General features: G+C 38.3%; 2 protein-coding genes across 4 annotated transcripts in view; both read right to left on the reverse strand.

Annotated features, from left to right (window-relative positions):
• LOC127838381 (E3 ubiquitin-protein ligase UBR4-like) overlaps positions 1-27,352 on the reverse strand; it is a 179,398-nt gene that overhangs the window by 138,824 nt on the left and 13,222 nt on the right. For 2 of the 3 annotated variants that reach the window (XM_052366098.1, XM_052366096.1), the window contains exons 5-24: positions 26,689-26,900; positions 26,136-26,317; positions 25,241-25,487; positions 23,911-23,970; positions 21,599-21,786; positions 20,364-20,502; positions 19,593-19,727; positions 14,632-14,758; positions 13,247-13,443; positions 12,156-12,324; positions 10,976-11,070; positions 9,969-10,209; positions 8,472-8,595; positions 7,868-7,970; positions 6,495-6,639; positions 5,029-5,108; positions 4,092-4,214; positions 2,446-2,628; positions 1,392-1,514; positions 743-877 (exon numbers count right to left, since the gene is read on the reverse strand). In XM_052366098.1, coding sequence (XP_052222058.1) covers positions 743-877; positions 1,392-1,514; positions 2,446-2,628; positions 4,092-4,214; positions 5,029-5,108; positions 6,495-6,639; positions 7,868-7,970; positions 8,472-8,595; positions 9,969-10,209; positions 10,976-11,070; positions 12,156-12,324; positions 13,247-13,443; positions 14,632-14,758; positions 19,593-19,727; positions 20,364-20,502; positions 21,599-21,786; positions 23,911-23,970; positions 25,241-25,487; positions 26,136-26,317; positions 26,689-26,900 — 3,008 coding nt within the window. The remainder of the gene's footprint in view (positions 1-742; positions 878-1,391; positions 1,515-2,445; positions 2,629-4,091; positions 4,215-5,028; positions 5,109-6,494; positions 6,640-7,867; positions 7,971-8,471; positions 8,596-9,968; positions 10,210-10,975; positions 11,071-12,155; positions 12,325-13,246; positions 13,444-14,631; positions 14,759-19,592; positions 19,728-20,363; positions 20,503-21,598; positions 21,787-23,910; positions 23,971-25,240; positions 25,488-26,135; positions 26,318-26,688; positions 26,901-27,352) is intronic. The other variant, XM_052366097.1, reaches the window with a different exon arrangement.
• Positions 15,119-18,717, reverse strand: LOC127838384 (E3 SUMO-protein ligase ZBED1-like). The gene is made up of 3 exons (XM_052366101.1): positions 16,903-18,717; positions 16,271-16,458; positions 15,119-15,754 (listed from the first exon to the last, which is right to left on the reverse strand). Exons 1-3 carry the CDS (start codon positions 18,240-18,242, stop codon positions 15,369-15,371), a joined length of 1,914 nt encoding a protein of 637 aa, XP_052222061.1. The 5' UTR covers positions 18,243-18,717; the 3' UTR covers positions 15,119-15,368.

The raw sequence follows: 27,352 nt of genomic DNA on the forward strand, positions 1-27,352 counted from the left end.
ATCTTCAATATTTAAAAAGTAATGGCCAATGTTAAGGTTTTAGCACGACGCCTACGGCGGACGGCGGATGACGAGCTGGCTATGACAATAACTCGGGTTTTCTCCGAAAACAGCCTCGCTAAAAATTACATCTCAACTCATGTTTGACACTGAAACAGTCTTTCTATTTGAGACATGTTATGAGAAAACTGGGCTGCATGTGCGTAAAGTGTCGTCCCAGATTAGGGACGACACTTTCTGCTTTTATGGTATTTTTCGTTTAAAGGAAGTCTCTTAAAACGAAAATCCAGTTAAGGGGGAAAGTGTCATCCCTGATTAGCCTGTGCAGACTGCACAGACTAAACTGGGACGACACTTTACACACATGCATTAAGCCCAGTTTTCTCACAACGCGGCTCTATTTTTAGTTACAGTGACCTTGACCGCAATGAAACTGTCCCCAAATCCAAAAACAAATCAGATATAAATGTAAGATACAATTACACAATATATTAAACATATGTTTCGTTTACCTTAATTTTAACACAAGATAATAAGCACAAACTATTTTTCTATTTTTAGTACCATTGACCATGACCCCACTGCAATTTAATCTATGTAAAGCTACACAAATTGTTTGTGTACACATACCAATCAAATTTTTCGAACCCAAGTCTTAATTCTACCCCTCCGAGTATATTTCACACTTTTTGACAAATCAGAGGAACACATTTGTGTAATTTTCAGTCATTATCAGACATACCGGAGTACATGTAAAGGCCTGGTCAAGAGACACAGCCAATTTTCCCGCCACAGTGTCGAGAAGCAACACCGGTCCGAATCCTGGCAGACTCTCAGGAGGCAATACCACGTCATGGGGCAACAGGTGCAGGTCACTCTGGAGATGAAAGCAGGCGATACATAACATGGGAATTAACTGTATTATTAACATTTGTAGACATTTCAATAATGCTTGGTTGAACGTCCTAAACAGGATCACGTTAACCCTTTCCCACTTAAAAGCACAGTGGAAATGGCTATGTGCAAACAGCATAAAACCAGAACAGCCTGCCAGCAACTCACAGTCTGTTCAGGTTTTATGCTGTTTGCTGCTCATTAGTATCTAAGGGTTGGATTTGAAGCCTTAAAAACTTGAATCTAGAAAGAAAGGTCTAAAATTCAATTTAACTTTCTGAGGGACAACAAATGTGTGAAAATACGTATCTAAGTGGTAAATGCTTAAACATGGCTGAATATGTATTTCAAAATTGTGTGCATTCAAATCTTTCAACTTTATTTTTCATTTGCTCTGTTTGATTAAACGTTCATAACCTTTTGAAACATATTTGCTGAGGATGTCAGGAAACTTTGGGCATTACAAATTGCTTTTCTTATCAACAAATCCTGATTACCTGTTCCAGTAGATAGTTCATGCAGAGCTGAATGTCATACTCGATGTTGTTGGCCCCTTTGTTGGCCCCTGTCAGTAGGGACTCGGCTTGTTGTGTGGTGAGGCCCTGTTTCACCAGGCTGTCCTGTATACACAAATATACATTAGCTACTCTCTGGGGTAAACCAATTTATCGTGAAAATATCGTGGAAGTTTGTTTCTAAAATGAATATGAAATGTTTGTATTTGCAACTTGTTCTGGGAAACCTGCGTTTTAATTATTAGGCGTAAAGTTCTGGAACACGTTCATAATAAAGTACGAGTTTTGAACTCAAGCCATAAGATCTTTTATAAGAAAGAGCCCAGGGCTTTAAATGTAACAAAAAATGAACTGCGCAAGTATATAATTTGAAGAAATTTCCTTACCTGTTTACCATGGACAATTCTTAATTAGGGTCTGAAGAAATTTCCTTACCTGTTTTCCATGGACAATTCTTAATTAGGGTCTGAAGAAATTTCCTTACCTGTTTACCATGGACAATTCTTAATTAGGGTCTGAAGAAATTTCCTTACCTGTTTACCATGGACAATTCTTAATTAGGGCCTGAAGAAATTTCCTTACCTGTTTACCATGGACAATTCTTAATTAGGGTCTGAAGAAATTTCCTTACCTGTTTACCATGGACAATTCTTAATTAGGGTCTGAAGAAATTTCCTTACCTGTTTACCATGGACAATTCTTAATCAGGGTTTGAAGAAATTTCCTTACCTGTTTACCATGGACAATTCTTAATTAGGGTGGAAAAGTTTCATACATATACGCCTTCTTCTGGTTAAACTAGGCTGCATGCATGTGCATAAAGTTTCCTCCCGCAGTCTGCACAGGCTAAATAGGGACGACACTTTCTGCCTAAACAGGATATTTGTTTAGAAGAGACTTCATTTCAACGAAAAATTCCATAAAAGTGGTAAGTGTTGTCCCTGATTAGTTTGTGTAGACTGCACAGGCTCATCTAGGACAACACTTTGCATTCAGCCCATTTTTTCGCAGAACGAGGCTCATACAGCTATCATACCTTAATCCAGCCAGCGAATGCTTTTTCGCCCAGCCTGGCCCCCCATCGAAGGGTGTGCAGCAGGTAGGCGTGGGACATGTGGGTGGTGCGGGCCTCCAGGAGCTTCAGGTACTCCACCGAGGGGGGCAGGCAGGCCAGCAGCTGCCAGACGATGCTGTAGTTGTAGTGAATGAGGCAGCTCTCCTGTAGAAAACAAAGTTTAAATTAAGGTCAACCATTTTAGCCTTGCTTGGGGAAAACAGGGCTTAATGCATGTGGGCTAAGTTATGTCCAAGATTAGCCTGTGCAGTCCCCACACGACTGGAATTTGAATGGATTTATTTTTAAGAAGTCTCTTTTTGTATAACTCTATCAGTGCTGGTACCGAATTTTGAAGGCCTTTGCAAACAGTTTGGATCCAGATGAGACGCCACAGAACGTGGCATCTCATCAGGATCCAAACTGTTTGCTATTCTGATAGTTTTCTTTGAAAAAAATCAAAGAAAATGCTAATTTTAGAAATTCAACTGACAACATTTTAGCAGACGACAAATTTCCCAGCATGCAAAGGTATAAAATTCCAGTCTAGGCGTAAAATGTCGTCCCTGATTAGCCTGTGCAGACTGCTAAGATTAATCTGGGACGACACTTTACGCACCTGCATTAAGCCCTATTTTCCCAGAGCGAGGCTCATATCTTGTTCAGCTTGATTGCTTCGAAAAGCCTTTTGCTTTTAGAGTGACTTTCGAGGCCTTTAACTGGGAAGAACCAATGCTTGATGTCTTTGGAAAGACCCTGAGAATGCTCCCCGAGTTTTTATCTGGGCCAAGACCTGTCACTTGCAAGGTGGACACAATTATGAATATCCATTGAAGCATTTCTAAAATTACAATCCGCTGAAGTCATTCTGTAAACCAACATTATATAGAGTTATAAAAAAGTGATAAGTATGAAGTGTTTTAATTTCTCAGGCATGGCTGTCATTGTAGAAGAACACTTAGTAAGTTATATTTTTTTCTGATATACCTCTTAAACAAGAGCACCGTATAACTGGTGCCACGCTCGGCTGCGGGTGCAGTTGTGAATAAATGAAAGCTTGTCTGATTTTTTTTTTATGAGGTCACAGTGACCTTGACTTTTGACCTAGTGACCCAAAATTGGGTGTGGCATGTAGAACTAAAAAAGTTGCAGCTACATACCAAGTTTCAAAGTTGTAGGTTGAAGCACTTTGATTTTAGAGCCAATTTTCAAAACCTTAACAAAATGTTAAGGTTTTAGCATGACGCGGACAACACGACACGACGATTACGAGCTGGCTATGACAATACCTCGGGTTTTCTCCTAAAACAGCCGAGCTTAACATAACCCACTCAAGTATTTACCATCTTCCTTTTTCAGTTTGATGTAAATGATCATAGAATTGCAAAAACATGCAGTGTGCATGAACAACTATGTGCCTTATAGATTTTTATCTATCCAAAATTCAGGCACAGGGGTACACTTTCTTGAATATTCAGGCAGAGGCTAACCTTTTTGGAAATTCAGGAAAAGGGGTACCCCTGATTAGGAGAGTCAGAATAAAGGCACAGAAATGCCACTATGCTTAAAGGCATGCTCAACAGATCCGCTCTTTCATAAAATACAAAGGTTTCAGAACGTCCTTTTACCAGTAGCGTCAGCTTGTTGTCTCCCTTGTCCGCCCCTGTTCCGGCCAGAAGGAGGGACACGCAGGCGTTGTAGAGCTGACCGTAGTCCAACTGCTCTGGGGTGGACAGAAGGAAGCTGCAGGCCTGGAAAAGTGGGAAATAATGTGAGAACATATGTGTGAAGTAAAGTGTGAAATAAAGTGAGAAATAAAGTGTGTGTGAAAATATGTGCGTGTGAATAAAGTGTGACAATGTGTGTTAAATAAAGTGTGAAAATAGTGTGAAGAAGTGTATGAAATGCAGTGCAAGAAGATAACAACAGGCTTTTCCACATAAAATATCCAAGCAAATTCTGCAAATATTCAGCAACTTTGTAAAGCTCTATTCTATGAGCTTCAAGAGACAGAAGCAACATTCCTGAAGGAATATAGATAGGAAGTTAAGAACTGCCCTTTCTATATAAACAAATTCAAACATATTGTGAATGGTAATCGTTTTTTTGTAAAGGTCATAGCATAGCAACAGCCTTAAAAGATTTAATTCACAATAACAAAACTGTTTTTCTAAAGAATCAAAACTTAAAAATAAAATAAAACAGAATAAAATAGAATATAAAAAAATAAAAATAAAATAATAAAATAGAATAAAAATTAAAAGCATAACATACAGATGATCTACGCCTATAAATTAATAGAAATTAAGTGATTGATCTACGCCTATAAATTAATAGAAATTAAGTGATTGATCTACGCCTATAAATTAATATAAATTAAGTGATTGATCTACGCCTATAAATTTATAGAAATTAAGTGATTGATCTACGCCTATAAATTAATAGAAATTAAGTGATTGATCTACGCCTATAAATTGATAGAAATTAAGTGATTCAGAGAATAAATCATATTAGAATATATCCAGCAATATTTTGCGAAATAAGGCAAAACAACTGCCTACTTACCAGTCCATCCACCCTGGGGGTCTGCTGGTTGTTGATGTGTGTGGGTCCAATGTTGTAGAACCGAGGCTTCATCACACCAACTACAAACAAATGTAGGTCTTACATGTTACACTCCAACAGACTGGTGGCAGAAGTGCAGAGAAGCAAAAAATGAAGTTCAAATAAAGCCATACTCTTTTGTCTTTGAAAAGAATATCATAACATTTTTAATTGGCATAACAAAAATTAAAAAAAAGTCACTGGGCTGATTCTGTTTTAAGGGAATGGCAAACACAAGTCTTTGAAGTGGGAATTTTGGCATCATTTTGTAATAAAAAGGATTTTTTTAATATGAAATATCATCAAGAGATAGTTTCAGTCAATTTACTATTCTTAATAATATCACCTGCTTTAAGAACCTTCAATTAAAAAAAAAAATACTTTACAGATAACATGACTTCTGATATTTGTTTTTCTATAAGGTGTATACTTTGGGGGCTATTTTAGACTATTTAAAGTGGAAAACAATGACACTGCTTTATTTGGTAATCAGCCTTATTTCTGCTGCAAACATGACACATTACAGTGGCAGTCCAACAATCAAAAGCGTCGTATCGACGCGATTCAATTTTTTGGGAAACTTCTAGGATTGCTTATATAGCTAAACAATACATCCGCTCTGAATGTGAACGTGGATGGTCGAGTGGTCTAGGCGGGAGGCTTTTAACTCCAGGAAACCAGGGGTCAGTGGTTCGTGCCCTGTTGAGGGTTACCTTTTTTCCTTTTCTTTAAAATTGTATGCTTGTTTTTTTACTGGAGATTTTTAGTTCAAATGTTTAAACTTATCAATATAAAGCATTTAAAGCATTTGATGACAAGGTTCAATACATGCCAAAATCTGTTGGACGGCCCATTTAAGAGCTTCGATATACCAGCAAGACCCTTTATATGAGCCAAGCTCTGAGAAAACGAGATTTAATGCATGTGAATGTACGTTAACCCTTTAAGCGCTGGAACCGAATTTGAAAGGCCTTTGCAAACAGTTTAGATCCAGATGAGACACCACAGAACGTGGCGTCTCATCAGGATCCAAACTGTTTGCTATTCTGATAGTATTCTTTAAAAAAAATGAAGAAAATGCTAATTTTAGAAATTCAGCAGACGACATTTTAGCAGACGACCAATTTCCCAGCATGCAAAGGGTTAAGTGTCATCCCAGATTAGCCTATTCAGGAATAACACTTTCTGCCAAAACTGGATTTTCACTAGAAAGAGACTGCCTTTAACGCAAAATACAATAAAAGCAGAAAGTGTTGTCCATGATAACACTGTGAAGACTGGAATGTAGCTTATCACAATGCCTGGGGAGGTATATCTAGGGATAGCAGGTATGTATTTATGATATTAAAATGCAGCTTATCACAGTGCATTTTGTCCCTTTTTTCCAGAGCTCCACTCATATTTAATGCGCAAATTAGTCAACATACCATCTGTCAGCTCCTGAGAGGTGAGCTGTTTCCTAAATGATTCCTCCACCTCTGTCATTGGGAACCACATGCTGTGTCTGCCCTCCATAGAGTCTCCCTCGCTAGACTGGTTCAGTGTGTACACCGTGAACAGGTTCCATTGTACCTGGGAAATAGGGAAACCAGTCAGAAATTAAATAATTGTAACAGACTGGTTTAGTATGCACACATAGAACAAGTTCAATTATACCTGGGAACGAAAGGAACATTCAGAAATCACATGATTATTATAGACTGGTTCAGTGTGTTCACCATGAATAGGTTTTGTTATACCTGGGAATTGGGGAAACCAGTCAGATATTAAATAATTCTTACAGACTGGTTGAGTATGTACACATTGAACAGGTTCGATTATACCTGGGAACAAGGGAACACAGTCAGAAGTCACATGATTATTATAGACTGGTTCAGTGTGTACAACATGAACAGGTTCGATTGTGCCTAGGAATGATGGAAACCAGTTGTTATAAGTCACATGATTATAACAGACTTGTATGGTAAATTGCAGGTAAGAAATGTGGGCCTTGTTCAGTGACCATGCATGAGGATTCCAAAGACATGTAAAAAGTTTCCATTGAATATCTGTAGCAATGAAAGAGATATTAACATACTTGCTACATGCAAACTTTCAAATGAATTTTAAATGAATTTTAAATGACACGCACACCTTAACGTGCTTTTTGTTAGTTTAAAATGGTGCATAATTCTGCTTCAAGGCCGGCCAAAAGTATTGATATATAGACCTTAAACACGTCATGTTTTTTTGTAAATACATAAGGGGCTTAATTCTGCTAAAATGCAGGTCAGAGTTATAGAATTTGGTCGGTGTCTCAAAACAATGCTTCCGATGTTTGAAGTTTCCATTAACCCTTTACCACTTAGATACATATTTACGCATTTGTAATCCCATAGAAAGTTAATTTAATTTAAGACCTTTCTTACTCAATTCAAATGTTAAAGGCTTTAATTCCTATCCTTAGATAATGATGAGCAAAAAACAGCAGAAAACCTGAACAGACTACAGTTACTCGCAGGCTGTTCTGGTTTTTTGCTGTTTGCACATTGCTGATTAGTGTGACAGGGTTAAATACCAGCAGTAACTAGAATTAGAGAGCGGACACTTAAAACGGACCGACGACCAACCGACTGACAGACAGACAAGCTCACTCATATATACCCCCCTAAACTTCGTTTGTGGGGGTATAAAAACACTGATTTGAAGATGTTACATGTTTACCTTAACCAGAGCATTAGGCAGACCCTGACAGCCGACAGAAAAATGTTTGATGAATAGCATAACTCTGACTTTGTGAATAGTCGCGCTTAAAACTCACCTGTTCCTGAAGTTCCGGTGGCGGGTCATAGAAGTTGTGCAGCATGTATTCCAGTATCAGCATCAGTCTGCACAGGGACTGGGGGACCCGGCCCAGCATTGGCCTGATATTGTAAAACAGCAAACATTGTGCCTTTGTTAATAATATATACATGATGCCTAATTCATTGCGTTAAGTGTTGTCAGAGATAAGCCTGTAGAGTCTGCACAGGTTTCTCAGAGATGACACTTTCCTTTTTAAGGAATTTTTTGTTTTAAAGAGTCATTTCTTAACCAAAATCCAGTCTAGGCAGAATATATAATCCAATTTCTGCCTTTACTGAATTTTTGCTAAGAAGAGACTTTCTTTAATCAAAAGTATCATACAAGCATTAAGTGTCGTCCCTGATCAGCCTGTGCGGACTGCACAGATAAATCTGGGACATCACTTTACGCACAGGCATTAAATCCCCTTTTCACAGAGCATGGCCCATATATATATATTAACTAAACAGTTTGTTATTAAATGTTTTGTTTGAAGTGCGCAAAAACATAGCAAACCAACAAATTATTATTCTGGCAATTGTTCAAGGTGTGCAAAAAAACATAATACAACCAGTACTTACTGTTCGTCCATGGCGCCACAGCGCACGACATTCTGTGCCAGCAACAGCAGCAACTGCTTCTTCTGCATGAGGTGGAGGGAGTGGAACAAGAACAGCAGCAGTTGCATGTGCTCCACGTTCACATCTGTAGGAGATGGTTACATGGGACATAGGAAAACATTTCAACACGCTAATCAAGGAACACGTTCTTTTAAACAAAAAAATTGAAAAAAGCATCCCAAACTGCAAAGGTTTATCCGGGACTTCACTTTAGTCACGTGCATTTAACTAGTCTTAAACAGAAGGGCGTAGCACCCTATCACACCAAGGTCCCTCCCTGCCCCCTTTGACCCTAGCATGCCCTTTCTTTGATCTCATAGAGGGCATTTTATTTTAAGTTTTGATAAATTAATTGAATTTTCACAGTGGAAATAGTTTTTTTAATTAAAGAAATAAAGATTTAAATATAAATACATGTTATATGAAATCTATACCAATATAACACATGCTATATTAAAACTATACCACAGGGATGATATGTCTACACACCCTTTTGACAAATTAGCACCCTGCCCATTTCAACTCCTAGCTAGAGTATAGGACATAAATATGTTCACAAGGAAGAAAGACATACATGTATTCAAATGGAACAGAGAGAAATATACATGTTCACATTTGTGGGACAACAAGATGATGTCATAGTACATAGACATAATCATATCGAAAATAAAAGTGTTCACATCTGTTTGACATAGACATGTTCACACAGGGCACAGAAATGTTCACATAGGTTTTAAAGATGGTTACAAATGACATGTTTTGAATATAGTCGATAAACTTCAAAAACTAAATACATGGAAGGACAGTGACTTGGGCCCATATTCACAAACTCATTCTTAGACTTAGACTTTCAGAATAGACTTAAAACTGAGTAACATAATTGTCAAAATGGTCTACATAAAGAGTGATGAATATAGTAAAGGTTAATGCCATCTTTGACTCAAAATCAAAGGAATTCTGTAATGTTAGAATTTCAAGAATATCCTTCATTTAAAGACTTCAGTCTAAATTAATAATATTTAAGGGCCTTTATCTTGGAGTCCATTCCCCTTTAACTTCCATTCATTAACTTTTTCCCTATAAGAAGCGAAGTGAAAATGGCTTTCGCAACCAGCATAAAACCAGAACAGCCTGCGAGTCACTCGCAGGCAGTCTGTTCATGTTTTATGCTGTTTGCTGCTCATCAGTAACTAAGACTTGGAAATAAAGCCTTAAAAACTTGAATTTAGTAAGACAGGTATTTAATTAAATTTACCTTTCTATATGACTACAAATGCGTCAAACTACATATCTAAGTGGTGAAGGGTTAAAAGCCTGCAACATAATTTTTAAGATGACTGATTGTACTGTAGTTTCTTAGTATTCCAGCGATGTTTGTATTCAACTGTACAATGCATATTGGCGAATAAATGGTTAAAACAATAAAAAAATATAAAAAAATAAACCCCTGCAACATACCATCATTGGGGTCTGGCTTGCCGCTGGTGGTCAGGCAGGCGTTGGTCAGTGTGGTCATGAAGCGGGTCCAGATCTGCATGATGACCGGCTCCATCTGGCTCACCATGGCCTTGACCTCTCGCTCCCTCTGTTGCCGTAGCAACAGAACCTCAGCAAGGATGGCAAGCGTCCGGGGGTAGACGCTCAGGGGCCAGGTGTCGCCTTCGCATGGGTCCACTCCAAGGTTGTGCAGCAGGTTTTGCTGGAGTTCAATGTAAAAAATTTATGAGCCTTGCTCTTGAAAAACAGGGTTTAATGCATGTGCGTTAAGTGTCATCCCAGATTAGCCTGCGTGGTCCATACAGGCTTATCTGGGATGACATGTTTTGCCAAGGCTGAATTTTTGTTTTTAAGAGACCTCCTTTAAAGACAAAAACCAATGAAAGCGAAAAATATCTCCTTGTGGACGGCACAGACTAATCTGGGACAACACTTTAAATTTCACATTCATTTGTAATTCACACTTTTTTGTACTATGCAGGTAATAAAAAATCAGGACTCAAAAGCTTGTGGAAAGTTAACTGGATTATTAACAATTTTCCTGGGTAAGCTTGTTTACGAGTAAAAGGTATAAATACTTATGCCATTAAATGACAACTACTCTACTTAAAATAATTTCACGACATTTGAGCACTCAAGTTATGTAGCTGGCCCAGGAAACAAATGCTTATTTAAATAAGCCTCATTCTGGGAAAACTGGGCTTAATGCATGTGCCTAAATTGTCATCCCAGATTAGCTTGTGCAGTCCACACAGGCTAGTCAGGGACCACACTTTCTGCCTAAACTGGATTTTCATTTAGAAGAGACTTCCTTTAAACAAAAAATTCCATAAAAGCCAAAAGTGTTGTCCCTGATAAGCTTATGTAGATTGCACAGGCTAATATGTGACGACACTTCACGCTTAAGGCATTAAGCCCAGTTTTCCCAGAACGAGGCTCAAACTGTAGCACGACCTCTAAATCCATACCTGAAGTGTGTCACTTATGCAGCCTGTAGCGATGAGATTGTGATTGAACCTGGACAGGGAAACTGACAGTTCATCATAGTTTTGGTCTCCTTTGTCTGAAATATTAAAGACAACTGCATTACTCTATAAGAACAAGAGAGTCAATTTTGTTCAAAGGCAGAAAATTTTGTCACTTGGTGTACAAGGGTTTCTTGGTGGAGCTGTAATTAGGTCAACCCGCTAAGAAAAGAAACTTCACCTTAAGGCTATTCTTTTTCTATATAATCTTCAAGGTTAAAGTCAAATCCTTTAGCTGTGTACATACGGTGAACCTAGGAACCTCCGTTTCCATCTCCCTACTGTTGATGCAATGTGCACATCACACAAAAAAATCATCCCAGATAACGAGAACAGGTCCCCATACCAACAAAAAAGTATCGAGATTAAGGCAAGTGCCAGCTTTGAACCTCATCGCTTCCATGTTCATCTTCCTCAAAAAGGCTGCCAGAAAAACCATGCGAAACTGGGAAAATATAAACACCCCTGTCCCCTATGGGCGAGTTAAAAGATAAAGCTGTTTACATGCAGCGAACATCATTGCCTTCCTGTCTGTCATCATGACGACAGATGCCATCGAAAATATGTATGACCATTTGAAAAATAACATTATCTGCTCTCCCCTTTAAATGTGAGAAATTGGACCAAACCCAAATGGTAAGTGCTAAGAAAAGCCCTGTACCTTCATTGAACCTTATGTCTTCCCTATTTATCTCAGGAATGTTCAATAATAACCATCTCAGAACAGGAAAATCCCCTACCTCTTACAGGGTTCATTTAAACTATTCATTTGCACATACATCCAGCAAAGTTAATAACTATTATAAGTTTGACATTGAAATGGAGGACATCATCTGAAAGGAGAAGAAATCACACCCCTGCATCTCTCTGAACACGGTTGACAAAATAACAATGATTTCTTTGAAGAAAAGCTTTTTTTTATGAATCACAAACGGCATCATGTCTTATTTGTTAGGTCTTTACATAAAGCCCTGTACCTTTAGTGAACCTTGTGGCTTGCTTATCCATCTCGCTAACCACGGTTACCAAGGTAACAAAGTGCTTCTCAAAGAACACTTATTTTTCAAAAGAATCCCTAATGGCCCCATGCCCAAAGGGCAAGTCTAGATATGAACTATTTTACCTGCAGTGAACCGTGCAGACTCTCGGTCCATCTCCTTGACAACGGTTGCCAAGGTAACCATGTGGTCCTCGGTGAGGGAGTCTCGCAGGTAACGCTGCAGCATCTCATCGGAGGTGTTCACAAAGTAGCGGCTTAGGAACTGTAGCACGCTGGACGCCAGGCTAAGGTACTGGGAACCACATGGAACAACGTAATTTTATCATAATGAAATGTCAAATCAACTGTCAATGGAAGATATGGATGATCAATAACTCTTTTTGTTAAATATATAGAGAATTTGACTGGGGCCATTTACATGAGGACAGCTGTGTTGTTTTGACTAAAATTGAGAAATTGGTATTGCTGTTTTTTGTTGCTAATAACTAATTTTAAAGTGAGAATAATTTTGTTTTCAGTATTTTATGTACATAGGTTCAAATTAAAGAGCTGGAATACATAATTAATAGAATGTTGACAGATTTGTTTTTGACAAAAGCTTCCATTTGGAATTTAAGCAGTCATTTGGCAAATTTTTAATACTTTTTTTTTTCCTTTGACCTTGAAGAATGACCTTGACCTTCACCTTTCACCACTCAAAATGTGCAGCTCCGTGAGATGCACATGCATGCCAAATATCAAGTTGCTATCTTCAATATTGAAAAATTTATGGCCAATGTTAAAGTTTTCGGACAGACAGACGCCATATATTTGACATTTGACCTTGAAGGATGACCTTGACCTTCACCTTTCACCACTCAAAATGTTCAGCTCCATGAGATACACATGCATGCCAAATATCAAGTTGGTATGTTTAATATTTAAAAAGTTATGGCCAATGTTTAAGTTTTTTTCGGACGGACGGACAGACTGACATACTGACTGACATACTGACTGACGGACAGTTCAACTGCTATATGCCACCCTCCGGGAGCATAAAAACACTGAATTAAAAGTCTATATATCAGTTGAACATAATTGCAGTGATTCTACTGGTTAATTTGGGTCAAGATCAACCAATTATCATTAATGTTATACATTTACAAATAATTCAAATCAGACAATATCATTTTCTTCAAACAAAACTAAGTGTAAATATTTCGCATAATGCCTACCGCATCTGACTCGCGTCTGTCAGGAACCAGGTGGCTCCCGTCCCCTGTGCTGACCTTTCGTGACCTTTTGCCCCCGCCCATTGGGTCACCAGGGTCAAACCTTGGGGGTAGAGAGGGGGGTGGAGTGGAGGGCTTGGGCTCTGAAGGGGACATGATCCCCTCCATCCAGTGGCCCAGTATCGGCTCACAGTCATCGTCTTTGAGGAGAAAATAAAACGAGAGGTTGATGGCATTTTTGCTCTTTTCTCTTTTTGAGCCTCATTCTGGGAAAACTGGCCTTCATGCATGTGCGTAAAATGTTGCTCCAGATAAGTATGTGCAGTCCATATAGGCTTATCCTTGACAACACTTTCCGCCTTTACTGGATTTTCGCTAAGAGACTTCCTTTGATAAAACACAATTAAAGCAGATAGTGTCGCCTCTGATTAGCTGGGAAAAAAGTTAACTAACATGCAAATTCAATTACACATACAATTTCACAATTTCAAAATTTTATAAGTAAAGCTTCATGTCTTCAAAAGCCTAAGAGAACTCAAACAAGGGACAAAATTGTCACAAAACCAGGTTTTCATTGTGAAAAAAATCTGATAAAGGGAGACAAATCAAACTGAACTTTTGAAATGAAAAAACAAAATTAACCCCCTTTGTAAGTTTGTTTTTAAAAAAAATATATTTTTAGTCGTGGCGACCTTGACATTGGAGATATTGACGTGATTCTTTGGTGCGACACACAATCCCATGATGGTGAACAAATGTGCCAAATGATTTTAAAATCTCACAATGAATGACATAGTTATGGCCAGGACAAGCTCATTTATGGCCATTTTTGACCTGTGAACTCAAAGTGTGACCTTGACCTTGGAAATATCGACGTAATTATTTCGCGCAACACACCGTCCAATGATGGTGAACAAATGTGCCAAATGATTTTAAAATCTGACAATGAACGACATAGTTATGGCCCGGACAAGCTTGTTCCGCCCGCCCGCCAGCCCGCCAGCCAGCCAGCCAGCCCGCCCGCATTCGCCAATCTAATAACCAGTTTTTTCCTTCGGAAAACCTGGTTAACAAAATATTGAAAATCTGTAAAATACATATGCATATACAACCACAGCTTACCCTACCAATCGCCAAATTAGCAAATGTCTACAAATCGACTCATTTGGCTAAGAAGTATCTATTTGGCTACACAATTTTCTTCAAAAAATCCTATAAGTGGAAAAATAACCAGAAACATGCCATAGCAAGGCCATTTTGGCTTAAGAAAATTTTGATCAAGGGGAAGCATGGTATCAATTGTTAATTTTAGCTACTAAAACCTTTTCCTTAACACCGGTAATCTTTTATTATGAACACACACAAAAATATGTGATTAAATGGCCTACCTTCCTCCACAGAGCTATCGTCAGAGCAGCTGAAGTCATCCTCGTAGAAGGTGTTGGAGTCGGAGGTGCTACTGCTGCTGGTCTCAGAGCTCTCGGATCCAGGCTTCTGTCGCTTCAACTGCACTGCCTGCATACAGGAAATATATGAACCCTTGCTGTGGGAAAACAGGGCTTAATGCATGTGTGTAAAGTGTTGTCTCAGATTAGATTGTGCAGCCCACACATACTAATCAGGGTCAACACTTTCCGTCTTAACTTTTTTTTGGACCCTTGATGTGCAGCAATCAATGTTGGTGACAGACAAAATTGAGCCTCATTATGAGAAGCCTGCGCTCAATGCATGTGCATATAGATTCATCCCATAATTAGGGACGACGTGTTCTGTATTCCCAGGATTTTTTTGTTTTCAATAGACCTTATATAACCGAAAAATTCGATAAAAGCAGAAAATGTTATTCTTGATTAGCCTGTGTAGACTGAACTGTAGGGCTGCAACAATACGCCAAAAACCGTATTGCAATATATTGTCAGTTCAAAAACCCGTATTGCAATATATTGCGATATATTGCTAACTTATGCCAGAATTATAAATCACCAGCTTATCACCAAAACCAACTTAATTTAAAGAACATAACCTTTCTATTGTATGTTTAAAGCATGTTTATTGCTCAGTTAACAGTTAAACTATGTAACAAACTATGTAACATAACACAATTGTTCAAAAAACTCATTTAACTTTACTTCATGTTTTTCTTAAGAAATATTAGCATGTCCACTTTGTCCGAGTCCATGCTTGCACGCTGGGCACTTAAAATGTCCCCTGCAGTGCTGAAAACACGCTCAGAGGGGACACTCGTAGCTGGGACACACAAATACTTTCGTGCAAGCATAGCCAACAGTGGCAAACTACCCTCATGTTCTCTCCACCAAATGAGTGGGTCAAGTTCTAAACCCAATAAATCACACTTCAAATACTGAAACATCTCCTCTGTAGCTCGCTGAAGTCCTGAAGGAACTGCATTGGTAGGCTTTGAAGGTTGAACAGCCATGACATCACTCAGGAAGGATGCTAAGCCACCTGCTCTACTCGAAATCTGCTTTCCCTCACTAGGGTCAGCTAGAACTGCAAACCAATGGAAATAATATTGTGTTATAAAAAATATAATAATGGTTATAACTTATAATATTAAAGTTTTACATCATGTGTGTGTTCTGTATCATACTATTTTCATGATAATGGTGATATTAAATTATTAACACATAGTCACACATAACATTTACTAAAAAATTGAAATGATTTCAATTATTAATTTTCTGTGTGACTATATGTTGATATTTTAAATGTATTCTCTATTATTGGGATTAGCCTGTGTGGAACAAGTATTCTGACCAATACTAAGTAACTAGTATCTAACTACTAGCTAGTAGCTATACGCTTTATCAATAACTTTCACTGATTTTAAATAAATTACAAATACTTTATATTTTATTTAAAAAAGTATTATTAATTAATATCTAAAAACAATAAAGTGAGTGTTACTGTGTTAGTGCAACAATGTCAGTCACACTACTCACAAAAAAGTGACATTACTGATTACTGAATACATGTAACTGTTAAATGCTTTCTCAATTTTTATACCAGTGACTTTCTGTTGTGATGAGTCCGGGCTAGGGTCATCCACTACACTAGGTACTAGACTTGCAGCACTAGAAATGACCCTGTTGCTTACAAGGAGACCATGAGCGTCTGACAAGTATGATGTTTTGCATCTAGGATCAAGCAAAGCAACCTCCTCTAGAAACATCTTCACACTGGCGCTGGAATATCTGAATAAGAAATAACACATTCCTAAATACTAATAAGTAATAAGACATTTAAATCTGAAAACATGGGATCCGAGATAGTGATAGAATGGTTGTATAAACTTGTCTGGATTGTTTTGGTGACTTTCTCATTTATTCAATCATTCATATTTTGCTATAGTATAAAAGCCTATGCTAACTGTTCGGGATGGTGTAGTGGATGTGGTGTCCGCCAAGTAATTGAGAGTTCGTGGGTTCGATCCCTACTCGGGTAGCGTTTTCAACGTTTCATTATCTCCTCCATGGACAACACATACTTTTATTCCCAGGAAAAGGACTCGATAGTGTAGATAAAAGCCAAAGGCTTTCGATGCAAAAGAGCTTAAATAAATGGGTTAAAACAAACTGTTGGGGTTTCTTATGAATATTGGAAATCAAAAGCACCAAAAAGTTAAGCTACAATGTTACCTTGGCTTCAGGTCATCAGCAATTGTCTGCTTCAGCTGTCTTATTGCTGGCGTGTCTGTGTCATTGAAAGTCAGGGCTTGTTCTAACAGCTTCTTTTGAAGAGGCAAAATCAGGGACGCAGTTGGACACGATTCTTTGCAGAGACCTGTAGACACTGTTCTGAGGGGGATGAGAACAGACATTACATTTTCAGCGAGGGTCACATCTGCATCAGTTAAAGTTGCAACATCCTTTTCCTTTGAACGAATTTCTTTGCTCATGAGAGCAGCATACACTGCTGGTTGCAACTCCAGGAAACGCTCTAACATATCAACGGCAGAGTTCCATCGTGTACTGACATCTTGGATTAATTTTACTGATCGCACCCCAACTACCTTTGAACACTCTTTCAGTGCAGCGGCTGCAGTTGTGCTACGATGAAAAAAAGACACAATTCTTCTTATTTGGCCTAGCAGTCGTGACACACTGTTAATTTTCAATCCCTTTTGAGCAGCTAAATTCAGAGTGTGTGCGTAACAGCCCAAGTGATGCTGAAAGCCAACAAGTTTTGCAGCCACCGACATATTAGCAGCATTATCAGTCACCAAAGCGGAACACTCTGGCAAACCCCACTCATTGATAGCATCTTTCAAAACATTGGCAATGTTTTCTCCTGTATAGCTTAGAGGAAGTTCCCGTGTTTGGAGAACATAATTATGAATTTGCCAGTCAGCTGAAATGTGTGTTGATGTAATGGTTACATACGATTCAGTAGCTCGACTGGTCCAACCATCGGTGGTTAAGGCCACCGATGAGGCTTTGGACAACTGCAATTTTACATCTGCTTTAACTTGATCATACATATCTGGGATTGCCGTTTCACTAAAATAAGTACGAGATGGCATGGTGTACCTGGGATCTAAGGTCTGAACAAGTGCACGGAATCCTTCATTTGACACAACACTAAACGGACGAAGGTCTTTGACAATGAACATTGCAATTTTGTCAGAAATGTCTTTTGATCTTTCAGATGAAGGTCGATATTGGTCAAGTTTGTGGCACACTTCAACAAGTGTTGGCTGTCCTAACATGCGTCGTGGTGCTTCGTCCGATTGTTTACCTTTTCCATCAGATTTAAGGAAAATTCGGTGGTGTCGCTCTAAGTGAGAAAACAAATTTGATGTTCCCCCACTATATTTTACACCATCCTTACACCTGTTGCAATATCCGATTCCTTCTTCGATTTCGTTCGTTCCCCTCTTCCTTTTCAAACGAAAATACGGCCAAACAACACTTTTTCCCTTCGAATTGTCAATAAACTCAAACTCCGCGTCCGTATCGTCTGCCATTTTGAGAACCATTATAAAAGCCGACAAGAAGAATAATAACCCGAAAGAGACTTTGGGCTAGATTGCACTTAATTTTTGTTGATAATAACATCAATTTACATTTGTTTTGTGTAATGAATTGTTTTGTTTGTTTTGTTTTTTCGTATTTTCACAGCTTCATCTGAAATTTTACAGAATGACATGCGGAAGCATATCGTGCGGACTCCCATCACGGACTCTAGACAAGACAATAAACGCTCCGTGCTCCCATGTAACGAAGCTAATCCGTACAATAGACTTTTTCAATTGCTACTTTTACGTAACATATTTTTACTTACCACCGATTTGTTTTGTTTACCGTGTTATCATTATTTTAGATGTTTTTTCCGGACGAAATGAGGATTCTTTTTTTTAGAATTTTCGTACCGGTATGATGAAAATCGTATCGCGATACGATATGCGGTTTGCGTATTGCGATATATACCGATATACCGGTATATTGTTGCAGCCCTACTGAACTGGCTTATCTGGGATGACACTCTACGCACATGCATTAAGCCCAGTTTTCCCAGAACCCAGCAAAATTCTGGGGTTTTTTCCACTTTTTGGGACGATAGCTCATGGCTTTGGAATTGGGAATTTTATTGGAATTTTCATGTAATTGGGAAAAAAAATTTGATAGCCTTTTTATTCCAAACGAAAAGTCCACTGATTAGGGAAATAATAAATTTGATATAACTCTTTATAATCAATCAAATTAAAAGAACAAAATCATATAATACTTTGTTAATTGTAATTGAACTATAATTGAGATAAAATACGCATTAGACACTTCTTTCTAAAAAAAAAAAAAAAAAATTTTTTTTTTTTTTTTTTTTGGAAATTGGGAATTTTTTGCCACATTTTGGGAAAAAGGTATACTTTTTGGGATTGGGTACATAGCCGAATTTCGGCTATAAAATCGGGCCAAAAAAAAACCTAAAATTATACGATCTACTGAAGTTTACATGTAGTTTTCCATATCATTCTGATTTCAAGTTCCTTCCATGAAATAAATGAGGCCCTCATTCATCTACCAATGCTAAGACTGAAGTCTAACAAAAAAGAATAATCTATAAACTTGTTTGTTTTCATAGTATCATATACTTCAATAGTACATAAAATTGTATAACTCTTACTTCACAATTATTCGTTGTGAACAATTTATAAATGAAATAAGCAAAATGTTTAGCCTGTATGTGCTAAAATATTATTCTCTTGGTTCTAATTTAATTCTTTGTTCATTAGAATGAGTTGATGAATATGGGCCACGCAAATAAGGTTAAAGACAAATGCAACCATATAACCGTATCTCATAAATACAAGGCAAACCAGAGCCAGTACCTTTCTCAGTGCAGTTGGCACCAGTGAAAACAGTAGGTCTGGTATGTGAACAGCGGCCAGGAGTTTCTGGATGCGTTTCCATGCTGGAAATGGAGCCAACAGTGTCAGGTCTAGGCCTTTCCCTGGACTGGCCTGCTACAAAGAAAGTCAAAATGTAGTTTCTCTCATACACAAAAACAAAATTTGTTGTTAACTTAGATTTTGCTATGCCCATTGCTTCTATCTATCATGGAATAATGAACAACAGTTACTCTAAAATTCTGGTAATTATACTGCTTAAGCTTGTATATGAGCCCTGTTATGAGAAAACTGGGCTTAACCCTTTGCATGCTGGGATATTTGTCATCTGCTAAAATGTTGTCTGCTGAATTTCTAAAATTAACATTTTCTTCATTTTTTTTCAAAGAATACTAGCAGAATAGCAAACAGTTTGGATCCTGATTAGACGCCACGTTCTGTGGCGTCTCATCAGGATCCAAACTGTTTGCAAAGACCTTAAAAATCTGGTTCCAGCACTTAAAGGGTTAATGCATGTGCGCTGAGTGTCATCTCAGTTTAGCCTGTACAATAGGCACAGGCTAATCAGGGACTAATTTCTGCCTTAATTGTGCCTTTGTTTACAAGAAGTATCTTCCTAGCAGAAATTCAATTGAGATGGAAAGTTCCATTTGTGCTTAGCCTGTGCTGACTGCACAGGCTAGTCTGAGACGTCACTTTGCGCACATGAATTAAACCACGTTTTCCCAGAGTGAGACAAAATGTTTAACATACCTGAAGGCCAGGTGACTGCGAGCTCCCAGATAGTGATGGCATCGCACCCTCTGTTTGTAGGTCATCAAACAACCTCTGTAGAAGGGTGACGGCATGTTTTCCCAGGGCCACTGACAGGCAACCCAGTCCCTGGCTGGACCTTTGGCAGAAGAAAATGGTCATTGCAAACATACTTTTTTGTCAAACACTTTTACTGTCCTGGTAAATAGTAGGGCTGCAACAATATACCGGTATATCGTTATATATCGCAATACGCAATCCGCATATTGTATTGCGATATGATTTTCATCATACCGGTACGAACATTTTACAAAAATTCATTCACATTTCGTCCAGAAAAGCCATCCGAAATAATGATAAAAAGGTAAACAAAACAAAGCAGTGTAAATTATTTTTAACGTAAAAATAGCATTCTAAAAAGTGTATTATACAGAGTAGCGTTGTTACATGGGAGCATTCATTCGATGCTTTTGAACAGATTATCGTTGAATAAATTGCGCACAGCTGTAAATGTTTCGTTCGATTCTGATTTGAGCATTATTTGTAATCCGAATTTCGGAAACACGCTTCCAAATTTGAATGCTAACGCGACAATTAAAAATTATAGCGTCAAATAAACAGTGCTTTATCCTTTGTCTCAATAAAAAGCGCGCGAAAATTATACAGACATGTAGAACGTCGCATGGAAAGTATGGGTGTATTTTGTGTTGTATAAAAACGGGAACATCACGTCAGCTGAATTACGCGTGTTCAGTGGGAAAAACGCCCCGGTTGGACGTTATTTCATCACATCTTTAAATAGTAACAATTGCAAAAATGCATTTGATACTTAAGAAAATTTGCGAATGCTTGTGTTTCTTATTATTCTTGAGCACATTTGTAGTAAATATTTACCAGAATTTGCTTTAAAATTGGAATTTATGGGATTATCGGGTAATTGGCAAGTTATAATTTTGGTACAAGTTAGCAATGTATTGCGATATATTGCAATACGGGTTTTTTAACTGACAATATATTGCAATACGGTTTTTGGCGTATTGTTGCAGCACTAGTAAATAGTAATGAAACAGGTCGATTGCATTTGGTTTGTACCTTAAAATTTGTGCTATAAGGATAATATACTTTATTCAGTGCACTTTTAGAGAAAAAACCTCTATTTAGGCTGCCATTACAATTTATGTGAACCTTCATCTTCATATTTGCTGCACAAAACTGCTCACCAACTCTTTACTCACCCCTTTCCTGACCCAGGTCTCGCCAGGCTGGCCCCTCCCTTCCCCGGGGGTGCCTCGGTCGGCGCCCCTCCCACAGGACGACCCTTGGTCTCCTTCCTCTCCAGTACCATCCCAGGGGTCAGATTCTGGATCCCTCTGAGCCCCTCAAGGAGCAGCCAAGAACCGAGCAGGTTCAAGTTCTGTGCAATCTGTGACAAAAACAGGCAAATAATTGAGCCACGCTCTGCGTAAACTGGACTTCCTTCATGTGCATTGAGCTTGACCTAGATGGGAAAACTGGACTTCCTTCATGTGCATTGAGCTTGACCTAGATGGGAAAACTGGACTTCCTTCATGTGCATTGAGCTTGACCTAGATGGGAAAACTGGACTTCCTTCATGTGCATTGAGCTTGACCTAGATGGGAAAACTGGACTTCCTTCATGTGCATTGAGCTTGACCTAGATGGGAAAACTGGACTTCCTTCATGTGCATTGAGCTTGACCTAGATGGGAAAACTGGACTTCCTTCATGTGCATTGAGCTTGACCTAGATATCACTGGACTTCCTTCATGTGCATTGAGCTTGAACTAGTGGACTTCCTTCATGTGCATTGAGCTTGACCTAGATGTGCATTGAGCTTGACCTAGATATCACTGGACTTCCTTCACGTGCATTGAGCTTGACCTAGATGTGCATTGAGCTTGACCTAGATTTCACTGAACTTCGTTCAAGTGCATTGAGCTTGACCAAGATGTTCATTGAGCTTGACCTAGATATCATTTAGTGGGAAAACTGGACTTCCTTTATGTGCATTGAGCTTGACCTAGATATCATTTAGACACAACTTCTAACCAAATTTGGTGAAGATCGGTGCACTTCAATAAGAAAGCGGACACCATGCTAAATCCTTCAAATGCACTAAGTGACCCCGTGACCTAGTCTTTGACCCGGCATGACCCATATTTGACCTAGGTATTGTCTAGATACAACTTGTGACCAAGTTTGGTGAAGATTGGATGAAAACTATTAGAATAAGAGAGCGGAAACTGCTGTGGACGCCGTCCGCCGCCCGCCCACCAAGGGGAAACTATAATACGTCCCGTTTTGAAAAACGGGAGTATAAAAAGCCAAATCAATATTTCTAACAGAAATTCTTGCTTCCTTCTTAGCTTCAATAACAGTCAAGTAAGTTGAAATAAAAGATAATGAAATTATATCTCATTCTATCTTCTGGCGGAACAGAAGTGAATTAAGTGTTGAAAAGACTTTCCAGATACTTTAAGAACACAAAAATGTGATTTTTTTTAATTTGCAAATGCCTTTTTCATTTTTTTTTACAAACTTATGGAGAACTTGCAGCAGTTTCTTCAATTCATTATATTCAGACAATAAACATTTCATAGTATCTGAAATTTCCACTAAATTACAAGAGAAGGTTTCCCTAAGACGCTTTAAGAAAACTGGCCCAGACTCATAACTACCAAAGATCTTAATCTACAACTTTGATTTATAATGACCAATAAATTACAATTAACAGTTTATTAATTAGTGCTTAGAATAAGAACAAACTAGAGTGTTAACAAGGTTTTACTATAGCCATATAAGGAAAAATGCAACATTGCAGCCATGTTTTTTAACCAACTGGAACCATTTTTCAACTCTTCCAAGATAGCAGAGGGAAAAATCTTCTGACCAAATTACATGAAGATCTGACAATAAATGTGGCCTCTAGAGTGTTAACAAGGCAAATGTTGACACTGCAGGAAGGACAGCGGACAAAATGTGATCACAAAAGCTCACAATGAGCACATTGTGCTCAGGTGAGCTAAAAAGGATTTTGGAATAAGAGGGTCCATGAAACCAGAATGCAAAAGTTCTATGCAATCGAGAGGAAACAGAAGCATGTCAGCGAACAGGCACTAAAAATTAAAACAATAATAGATGTGTTTGTCAGAAACACAATGCCCCCTACTGCACCGCTTTGATTTTTTTTTTCATTTGGCAGGTAAAGATAATGATCTCCCTTTAAAGTTTATTACTTCCCCTGGATGTTTTTTTTTACCTTTGACCTTGAAGGATGACCTTGACCTTGACATTTCACCACTCAAAATGTGCAGCTCCATGATATACACATGCATGCCAAATATGAAATTGCTATCTAAAGCGACATAGAAGTTATGAGCATTTTTCAAAACCTAAATGCAAAGTGTGATGAAAAGGCAGACAGACGGACAGTCCGATCACTATATGCCCTCCTTTAAGGGCATAAAAATCATTGTTTTACCATGATCTTTGTTATTTCTCCTGCATAAGACAGGTAACACAACTTACATTTCCCCCTGCTCGTGTAGAGTTGTGAATTGCCATGGACACGTTGTTGTATATCTCAAGCTGCAAACAGACCAAACAAAGATAATAATGCAGTATGATGAATAACTGATGAACCAAACAAATGCTACATGAAGTCACGTGTATCTAGCAATCTTTTACATTTTGCTTTAGACTAGATTGCATTAAGTACACATAATACTCAATTTCAAAGAGAATACACAGAAAACTCAGCTACAGCGTGCATTCTGGCCTTTAGTACAGTAACAGACCAATTTATCAAGCAAAATACTTTTTTTAATGATCTTTCGTTTACATCACAATTTAACTGTTAAAGTGACTTGTTTACAGATCATTGAAATCACAATTGTCGAACCGTTTGTCATACATGTATATTGAAAAAAATAACTATAAATCAGGGAATATATTCGATTAATGATGTAGACTGACAATGAAAATACAGCTTTGTTGATCAGTTATCATCATTTCAAATGGATACAATTAAAGTGTTACAAACGCAAACAAGTTTAACAATTTGGAAATTTTCTTTTTTTGTTTGTTTTGTTTTGTTACAACACGTTGAAAACTGATATCAAGAGTTAAATCACATAATGAAAATGACAATCTGGATGGACAAGTGGTTCAGGCCATAACCTTAATCTAAAGGACACTGGTTCAAAGCCAGCTGGGGAGAGACTGTTTCTTTATTTCGTCCTTAAAGTCTACACCTGTCATTGTAATGGAGCTTCACAGCTCCATGGTTAACAAGACTATTGCGAAGCAATATATGTCCCCTACCGGCTCCACCATTGTCAGAAATTTCACCATTGTCAGAATTTTTTTAAATATATATTTGTTGCTATAGCAACCAGAATTTTTGACGTTGGAACCAAATGAAATGACGTGCATAATGGCCATATTGCCATCTATCCATGTTTCAAGTTTCATGAAAAAATATGAAGAACTTTTTAAGTTATCGCAGGATCCAGAAAACCACCATTTTCAGCAGTATTTCTAGTGTATTTGTTGCCATAGCAACCATAATTTTTGATGTAGGAACAAAATGAAATGACGTGCATAATGTCCATATTGCCATCTATCCATGTTTCAAGTTTTATGAAAAAGTATGAAGAACTTTTAAAGTTATCACAGGATCAAGAAAAGTGTGACAGACAGACGCACAGAGCGGTTTCAACAGAAGGGGACTAACAACTAGCAATATAAGGCAATTACTGACATGCTTCAAAAAATGCCCAAAATCTGTGAACAAGTCCCTTTAAGGTAACTGAATTATTCAAAGTAATAAAAACTGCAAAAAAACACAGTGACCTACCGCCTTGTTGACAATGCTGACAGCATACCCGTCCACTTCCTCCTCCTTGGTGGTGGGCGTCACCTTGGTGGGCGTGGCACTGGCCAGGTTGATAATGGTGCTGGTGGTTGCCGTGGTGACCGCCAGGTACAGGCACCCCATCGTCACGGTGATGATCTTCTCTAGACGCTTCACCGTCAGGGGCTCCAGGATCGGCAGTGATACCACCATCCAGATGATGGAGATCTCGTCGAGATGGATCTTCAAACTGTGATCAATCACATTTCTATGTTTAAGTTAAATATTATTCAAACTGAGAGAAATCCCATTTCCATGATAAAGTTTAAGAGTTTTCAAAATGTGGTCAATTACATTTCTATGGACGAATTCAAAAGGATTGAAACTGTGAATAGTTACACTCATTTGGGGTTAGGAGTAAAACTATAGTAGCTCATAAAAAGATCTTTGAAGTCAATGAACTGTAATAAATACATGTGCACATAAGCGACAATTGTATCTATACGATACATATGCCCGACTGGTAAAATGTATAGCATGGACAGTGTTAAGACTTAATGCTTCTTCGCCCCTCATTGAAATGGCAAGGGACAAATAAAATATCTGCTGCACAATAATGCAAAAACTTATTAGCCGCATGCTGGGAAAATTGGGCTTAATGCAATTTTGTTCTTAGTAATTCAAGATAAGCCTAAGCAGTTAGCACAGGCTAATCTGGGAAGATACTTTCCAATTTTATTGAATTTTTTGTTTAAAGGAAAAATCTTCAAAATGAAAATCCACTGTAAGTGGAAAGTGTCGTCCCTGAATAGCCTGCGTGGACTTCACAGGCTTATATGGGATGACACTAAACGTACATGCTTTTAGCCCTGTTTTCCCAGACTGCGCCTCATATTACCTGTTACGGGTAGTCAGGGCCTCGGACAGGGTTGTTGGCATGACCATGTTGGATCCTCCAAGGGCGTCACGGTACCGCTGGGTATACTTCTCCATTGTGAGCAGCTGTGTGCACATGTCTAGCAGAATGTTACCGCCATTCAGCTGGTTCAGACTGGCAAGGTTCCTTGTCTTAAACAGGTTCTGTGATTAAAATGAACGGGGTTATATTTTGCTTTATTGAAGGGGCAGTTTAGATGTCATTACAATTCAATATTTGCAATAATGTTTTTATAAAATACAACCTTGAAGGATTGTTTGCATTTGTGTAAAAAAAACATGGTCTTTGAATTTTTTTAAACGTTTTCATTCCTGAAAACATACATTTTACAGTCATACAAACTTATTAACAAACATAATGATTAAGGATTGTTTGTTCTAACAAATGTACCTGAAAGAAATATGGTTTACAAATTTTTTTTTTCTTAAGAGAAAAAGAGATCGTGGTCTGCTTTGTGATTATTTGGCCAATTTTAGGGCACAGGACACAACAAAATACGAGAGAACAGCAGTACCTTCATTTCTTCTGATGACTCAGCAATATGTACAATGGTCACATCTCCGTCGACAGTGACCGAATCGGTCGTCATGGGGTCTCCCTTGACGACCATTGGGGAGGGACTCAGGGTGAGAATCTCGTCAAAGACAGAGGTCATCTGGTTGAAGATGTTGACCTCGCACTCCAGCCTCGACCTCTTCACCTCCTGCTTAGCCATCTCTTCTGCATCTGAAACCCACCAAACAGAAAACTGAAGCTTTTACTATTAGGCAATATATCTCAACTTGATTGCATTGAAAGCCAAATGCTTTTTAACCCTTCACCACTTTGATACCTGTTTTCACGCATTTGTATTCCCTAAGAAAGTTATATAACATTTAAGACTTTTTTTACCAGATTCAAGTTTTCAAGGCTTTGTCTCCAAACCTTAGATACTGATGAGCAGCAAACAGCATAAAACCTGAACAGACTGTGAGTTACTCGAAGGCTGTTCTGGTTTTATGCTGGTTGCAAAAGCCATTTTCACTTTGCTTCTTATGGGGGAAGGGTTAAATATTAAGGATATTCTTCTAAGACTCAATAAGAGCACCGCATAACGGGTGCCACACTCGGGCTGCGAAAGCTTATCAGAATATTGTTTTTTGGAGGTCACAGTGACCTTGACCTTTGACCTAGAGACC

This window comes from Dreissena polymorpha, chromosome 7 (assembly GCF_020536995.1).
Source record: "Dreissena polymorpha isolate Duluth1 chromosome 7, UMN_Dpol_1.0, whole genome shotgun sequence".
NCBI classification, from domain to species: Eukaryota; Metazoa; Mollusca; class Bivalvia; order Myida; family Dreissenidae; genus Dreissena; species Dreissena polymorpha.

Coding starts and splice junctions, on each gene's coding strand:
- LOC127838384 (XM_052366101.1), bottom strand. CDS start 18,242: ATGGTTCTCAAAATGGCAGACGATACGGACGCGGAGTTTGAGTTTATT. Junction 16,459..16,902: donor GCTGATGACCTGAAGCCAAG/GTAACATTGTAG, acceptor TTTCTTATTCAG/ATATTCCAGCGCCAGTGTGA. Junction 15,755..16,270: donor ATCACAACAGAAAGTCACTG/GTATAAAAATTG, acceptor ATTGGTTTGCAG/TTCTAGCTGACCCTAGTGAG.